The sequence below is a fragment of the Tupaia chinensis genome, unplaced genomic scaffold (assembly GCF_000334495.1).
Source record: "Tupaia chinensis unplaced genomic scaffold, TupChi_1.0 Scaffold000425_1, whole genome shotgun sequence".
NCBI lineage: Eukaryota > Metazoa > Chordata > Mammalia > Scandentia > Tupaiidae > Tupaia > Tupaia belangeri.
In genome coordinates, this window is record NW_006159930.1 from 2,251,447 (window position 1) to 2,258,749 (window position 7,303).

Consider the following 7,303-nt stretch of genomic DNA (forward strand, 5'->3'; position numbering starts at 1 on the left):
GCTCTGCGACAGCCTGATGATCTGGGTGAGTGCGAGGGGCCGAGGGGGGCCGGGTCCCCGCAGGTGAGCGGGAGGAGCTGGGCCCACCTGCGCAGCGGCCTGGTCCTCTGCCCTCTGCGCTTCTTGTCGCCCTTGACCGCGAGAGTGCCACCTGCGGTCCCGGGGCAGGTGTATGTGTGTGCGTGTGCGCGCGTGTGCGTGTGTTTATGTCTGGGGTGGGGGTGAAGGAAGCTCTCGGGGGACGAAACCCTGGAGGTGCTCATAGCTGGAGGACCGACCTAACAGCTGGTGTCCCTAACAGCTGTGACAGGAATCTAGCACCCATTCCTTTCGCTCCCCATCCCCAGTTCTGCCCCCTGCCGGTTGCCCCAAGCCCTAGATTTTTCTGGACCACTGATTCTCCCCCCTCAGTCTGCCTAATAGCCTTCCCATAGGGACGGACCTCTGTGCCTCTTGGAGTGAAGTCTCCTCTGAAAGCTCACCTCCCTCCCTGCCCACCTTGCTGAGGTTGGACGCAGGTGGGGCAGGAGGTGGCTGTCAGTCTGGGAAAAGTGCTCCACCAGAACTGTAGGACTGACTTCATAGAAGCCGCTTTGAAGAGAGGTTTCCACGTAGATTTTGTGAAGAAAAAGATGTGTTGGGAGTGGGGGCTCGTTTTTTTCTTTTTCTTCCTGTGCCTTTCCAAATGGTCAACATTTTCTTTAGAGAAAAAGATTAGCATTTTGCTTTCCACTTTATCCATGTTTAGGTTTTCGATGAGTTCTGAACATGCAAGATCTGGTCCCAGATTCTTCCTATTTTAGTCAGCAAAATGTCCTCTCTTGGAATTGCTTAGATACCTGAGAGCTGGCATCCAGGTGTGGTTCCTAACCCGTATTGGGCAAGGATGATGATCCGTGGTCCACAAGATGCTGTTGACATTGCTCATCTCCAAACCAGTCGTTAAATTATGTGCTCGGTGGAATGTAAACAAACTGGATCAAGGGAGGCGGTAATCTGTTGATGAGATTTCCAAGCATTAGATTCCTAATGCATGCGGTGCCAACGAATGAGAAAGTGGGAAGGTTTCTGTAAGTGTATGGGATCTATTAGAAATAACTAACTCAAAGCAACTTTTACATTTTGGAAGTAAATAGCAGTTGCTTTACGGAGAACACACATATTTAGAGCTTCAGAGTTTAACTCAGCTAACTGTTCAACTGTATTTTCATTTAAAATAACTACTGGGGCTGAGATGCTCTGTTTAAGACTCCCAGGAAGCAAGAGAACATTAGTTTTAATGATCTGTTTTGTTAAAACAAGTCGCTAATTATAGTATGCCCTAATCTGTTACATTGTTGCTCTAAACATCTGACTGAGGCTGTAGTCTTAGTCTTTATGATGTCACTGGCTTATAAGTGAGGTGGTGGAGAAGCACAGGGTTCTCTTGAATGGTATTGCAATATGTTAACATTTTATGTGACTGATATATCCATTTACTCAACCAATCTGTAGTGATTTCCTGCAGAAGAGACTGCAGTTATCTGTATAGAATTACCCTGGAAGATAAAACTCCTTAAAAGCTGCACAAGTAATATAAACCAAATAATAAGGAATTATAGATGGCACAGTAAATGTGTTTGCTTCCCTAGTCCTCTCTCAGGCCATTGAGCTCTGTGAAGAAAACTGGATATAAACTTGCCCCTACGAATGCTGCTATGTCCAAATACACTTTTTCCCATTACACAGCCCAGCCTTATTGTTAGAGATAACCAGACAGGGCATCAGTGGTGGCATAAGAGTTAACACATGCTCTGCTGGGCAGAGGCCATGTGGGAAGGTACCAGGTTTGTGTCCTGAGGTCTCTCTGTACACAGAAGGAGGCAGGCAGGTTGGGGAATGGTAATTGCACGCGTGTGTCGGTGATGTGTTGAAGCTAGGAGGAGGCTCACAGCCTTGAAGACCTTGTTGAGAGTACGTATCTCTCTTGCTCGTTGTCTGTCTCCTTCTCTCATGGAATAAATAAATAAACTTATAAAAAGAACCAGTAAGTTCCTCTCACGTTAATCTTAGCAAATTTTATTAATGCTCTGTTTGAGCCCCCAGCTCTTCCTCCCCTGGAGGAAATGACCACCTCTTTACCTTTGGCTCTGACTTTAGAACATGCACCTTCCTCCTCTTGTAGAACTTTGCTCCATTGTTTTCACTTTTCTATATTTACAACTTCCTTATCCCTATTGACTTTTTCCTTTCTCTGTATAAATTTGCTCTTTCTTTCTTTAAAACTAAAGAGCAAAGAGCTACCACTCCATATTAAAACTATGATTGGGCCCTGGTGGCTTGCTTTCTCACCTCCCCCCCCCCCCCGGCTTTTCTTTCCCCCCCCCCCCCCCCCCAAGCTGGTAAAAATTTTTAAAAAAAAAAAAAAAAAAAAAAACACTGTATTTCCCCCTTTCCATCATATTAAAATTTATTAAAAGTTTTTTTTTTTTTCCTCCTAAATTTTACCAGAGGGCACATGCACTCACTGGAGATAGGGTGGAGGGGTGAGAAAGCAACCCCCATGGGGAATGGTTTCATTGCAGTCCCTTCTCCTCCACTTTTTCTATTTTAGATTTTGGGCATGCATAAACCTATGCCTGGCGTGTTTATCAAGCTGCCAGATCTGGGACTAGAACTTCAGTATTTGATCCTGTTACCTTAGCCAGCACACCATAGAGATTTTTGCTTTAGAGCACATGCGCTCAATACAGACAGACAGGAAGAGGTAAATCACCCTCAAGAAGGGATGGCCATGCTGTAATTCCTTCTCCTCCATTCTCCTCTTGGGATCCTGGCATGCACACCCACACACCCAGCATGAGTTTCAAGCTGCTGCGTCTGGGACTTGAACCGTAGTCGACTGTGTAGGAGTCCAGTGATGTAATCATTACGCCATCTGCTGGTCCTGTACTTGTCTTTTTTAATGTGTACATGCATGTGGAAATAAAAAAATGAAAGTTTGTAATCCCTCAGTAGCAAGATGGTGATTCTTGGAAGCCTGAATATCCTGAATTATCTAAGGAGGCTGAACAGATAATTAGTGTTTACTTTTTGGGAACTCGTTCCAAATCCCTGGGGTCAGACCTACTCATATCTCCACATTTCTCCAGGACTGACCTACCCCAAGAGGATCTGGAGCACAGAGAGTGCCATACCTTCACCTATCACCTGTGCATTCACCCGCCACCATTCTGGTTGTAAGGCTGCATTGCTCCACTGTGTTCGTGAGAGTGTAGTCAGTGTTAACTCCTGGCCCCACTGCCAGCTGCTTATTTGCTTCCTTGCTCTGAGATGGACTGCTCCCTGGCTGCAGCCCTCACTCTCCGTAGTCCTGGGGCCTGGGACAAGTAGTCACTGACTGTGTTCATGAGGATGCTTCACAGAAAGCTGCCAAAAAAGGCCTTTTGGCACTCTTTATTTTTTGCTGAGCTTTGTTATTTCAGCTGGCATGATGCGGGCATCTGCGAAGCTGCTGCCATGCTGTGGAAGTGCTAACCTTTTTGACTTAATGCCTTAAGGACTGGTCACGTGCCTGTTCGCCTCTGCTGTCATGTTAGTCATCTCACAATCAGGAGGGACTGGCACATAAGTCCACTGGTGGTCAGAGCCTTTCTCCTGTCACATTGTCTTCAGAATTTAATTATTGAAGAAAAGATTCGAAAGGTATCCACAAATTGTAAGACTAAATTCTGTATTCTAGTGAGCTAATGGGGTTGTCTCCAAACTTCTGAGAAGACTCATGGTATGATTAAACTTTATATGTGAGCTTTTACTACTTACTTTATAAATCTCTAAAAGAGAATTCAGCTTTATTATTGACAACACATGATCCAGTTGCTATGTTTGTTCTGGGAATAATGGGTAAAAGGAAAGACTGTTAAGTTCTAAATAAAGAGTTTGCAGAGAATTAGTGTTTTAATTTTTGGAAACTTGCCCATCTGTTCCGTGGATACCATCTCCCAATGGTTACATATCCTAGGGAAACTTTTAAATTAGGAAATGCCAGTACTACACATGATGAATTTCTAAATCTTAGAAAGAAAAGCTTAGAGAGCTTCTGACTATAGACAGGCTCCTTTTAGAGAATTATAGATTTATCAAAATTTTACACATTCTGACTGCCGTGTAATGTTCTCACATATTTTACTTAAACTAATCTGTCTGAGGGCCAGCAGATGGCATGGTGGTGAAGGCATTGGACTCCCACATGGCTGACCCCTCCTGGACCTGGTAGCTTGCTTTCTCTCTTCTTTCTCTCTGTCTGTCTGTCTCTAGTGAGCACACATGTCCTATACCAAATTTTAAAAAAATATGGGACCAGCAGTTAGCGTAGTGGTTATGTTGCTGAACTCCCATGTAGCTGACCACGGTTCGAGTCCCTGACCCAGTGGCTTAAACTCATGCTGGGCTCATGTGCGTGCGTGCGTGCCCAAGATCCCTAGAGAAGAATGGAGAAGGGATTGTAGCATGGCCATCCTCCCAGGGGGTGATTTCTCGCTTTCTATCTCTCTGTCTCTCTCTTTCTGGTGAGTGCATGTACCCTATTACAAAAACCTCTCCCAAAATGATGATGATAATAATAATAATAATAATAATATAATTAAATAATTATTTAAAAAATCATCTTTCCACAAATATAAAACTATAAATAATAAATTATTATTTTCCCACCGTGGGAATCTCTAATGTGCCCATGCTTTCTAGAAAAGAAAGTATTTTTAAAACATAAAATGTCATGTAAAAAGATGTTGGTAGTATCTGAAGTCAGACTGGACGGAAGCAGCCTGACAGTTGGGAGGGCGCGTGACTGCTTAGGTCTTAATGGTAGGCTAACTGCCACGAAGTAACAGCAGCCAGTTCTCAGGTCAGAGTTTGTGCATCAACTGTAAGTAGTTTCAGTCTTGACATTTCAAGCCTTTGTTTTCCCACCAAATGAGGTGAGTGAAGTTTTAACTTATAAATATGAGTTATCTCAAAGTTCTTTTTCTGATATGGTCTCCTGAAAGTAGACAAAACACAAGATAATTACTATCTTAAGAGTTATACTTTAGATTACTTAGAAATTCTAAATTAATTTGTACATGATATCAATGTGTTTTACTTTTTTTTTTTTTTGATTGTCAAAGAGCATGTGCGTGTCAGAGAGACAGAGACAGAGAGAAAAAGCACCCCATAATAGGGCATGGTTATGCAGCCATCCATTCTCCTGTATTACCCTCTCTCATGTCAGGATTTTGGGCATGCATGCACATATCCCTGGCATATGACTCAAGCCACCAGGGCTGGGAATTGTACTGTAGTTGGTCAGGTAGGAATCCAGCTTTCTTAACTATTGTGTTATAGGCCAGCCCCTGTGTTTTACTTTTATGGAGATCATTATATGAAATGTTAAGCGTTATTTTTTATAAAAACATTGCTTTGTCACAGGAACTGACTGACTAGTATAGTTTCATTTGTCATTTAAGAAGAACTGGACAATTTTTAGCTGGTTGTCATTTATTTATTCACTTTGTAATCCCCCCCTGTAGATATAAAGAAGCCTAAAGTCATTTGCTTTATTGTGATTTTTAGCTGCAGACATTCAATACTGCCTCACCCTGTCAAGATGTCAAACAGCTGACTAATGGAGTTGCCATGGCACAAGTTCTTCATCAAATGTGAGTAGTGGCCAGACCTCGCCTGAATAGAATTGTAAACCAAAGAAGAAAACTTAAGACTGGAATTCTAAAGATTTTGAAACTTTATCCTATTCAATGACATATTCAGGCATTTGGTACCAAGGCATCGTTGTAACTAGGGAACCAAAAAAGTTTACCTCCTCATTATTTCTTCCTTATTTGTAGAGGTGTATCTTTTAATTAGTTTATTTTTGTTAAGTTTTTGCCCTAGGGTACATGCACTCAATGGAGACAGAGAGGGACAGTAAGAGGGAAAGTAAGAAATCACTTCTCTGGGAAGATGGCCACGCTACAACCCCTTCTCTTCCATTTTCCACTCGGTATTTTGGATACACATACACATGTACCCAGCATAATTTTCATGCCGCCAGGTATGGGACTCAGACTACAGTCCACACGTGGGAGTCCAGCACCTTAACCACATGCCACCCGCAGGCTCCCATAGAGGTATTTCTTAATTCAATGAGGAGTCTTTTCTATTAAAGAAGTTTTATTTTCAGCTTGTGGGCATGTTCACAAAGATTATCAAAACTATTAAAAAAACGGTTAAATGAATGGTACCATTGTTTGTAAAGGTTCCTTTGGTTGTATTGTTATCACTTAAGGTATCAGTGCATAGAGATTGCCATCTTAGAGAGAACTGAAGCATAAAATACTGGATTTGGAAAAAAAACTAAATTAAATCGTCTATTTCTGAATTAATAGTAGTTTACACGTCCACCAATAATGAAATGATAAATGAGTGAAATTTGAAATCACAGATGCTCAAGAACCCTGACTAATAGGGTAGTTCTGTTTGGGCTAGGTCCATTTTGTATAACTATATAATATTAAAATATTAAAATTTATAAAGGCATTATTTCATAACATCAAACATTGTCCAAGGGTTAGTATTTTTTTTTAAGAGATTTTTGCCTTAGGGCGTGTGTACTTGCCAGAGAGAGATGGAGAACAGATAGTGAAAGGGAAAGTGAGAAAGCACTTCCCAGGATGCATGACCATGGCCACAATCCCCTCTCCTCCTGGGATCTTGGGCATGCACGGACAGGTGCCCAGTGTGAGTTTCAAGGCACTGACTCCAGGACTTGAACTGCACTTGGCCATGTGGGAGTCCAGCAATGCAACTGCTTTGCCATCTGCTCGTCCTCAAGATTAATATTATCTATATATAATATGAGCTATTGAGTCATGGAAAAGTCTTGGTATGTTTTGCAAAATATCCATCATGACTTTTCCTGCGACCCGATATATCCTTTGCAGGACAAATAGTATTAATTTTTTTACCTTGATTTATTAATACTTATAAATTACAATCACTTTATATTAGTTTACTTTGAGACCAGAATCCTATTTGTGCTTTGCTATTTTTCAGTCAAAGTTATTAAATTGTTATCATCATCATTTAAAGGTTTGCTGTGGGGACCACCAGATGACATGGTGGTTAAGAAACTAGGCTCACACATGGTCAACTGTGGTTCGAGTCCTGGACCTGGCAACTGGAAAATCATGCCAGGCAGGTGCGCATACCCACCCAAAATCTTGAGTGGAGAATGAAAGAAAAGGGATCGCAGTGTGGTCTCCCCCTCTGGGGGATGTTTTCTCTC

The 7,303-nt window shown here is 42.2% G+C and overlaps 1 protein-coding gene across 1 annotated transcript in view; it reads left to right on the top strand.

The window, feature by feature from the left end:
• The window catches only part of HOOK1 (hook microtubule tethering protein 1), a gene marked incomplete at its 5' end in the record, with an annotated part of 69,714 nt that continues 62,411 nt past the window's right edge, over window positions 1-7,303 (top strand). The window contains 2 exon segments of the mRNA XM_006154924.3: window positions 1-25; window positions 5,593-5,678. Of these exon segments, the coding sequence (XP_006154986.2) occupies window positions 1-25; window positions 5,593-5,678 (111 nt within the window).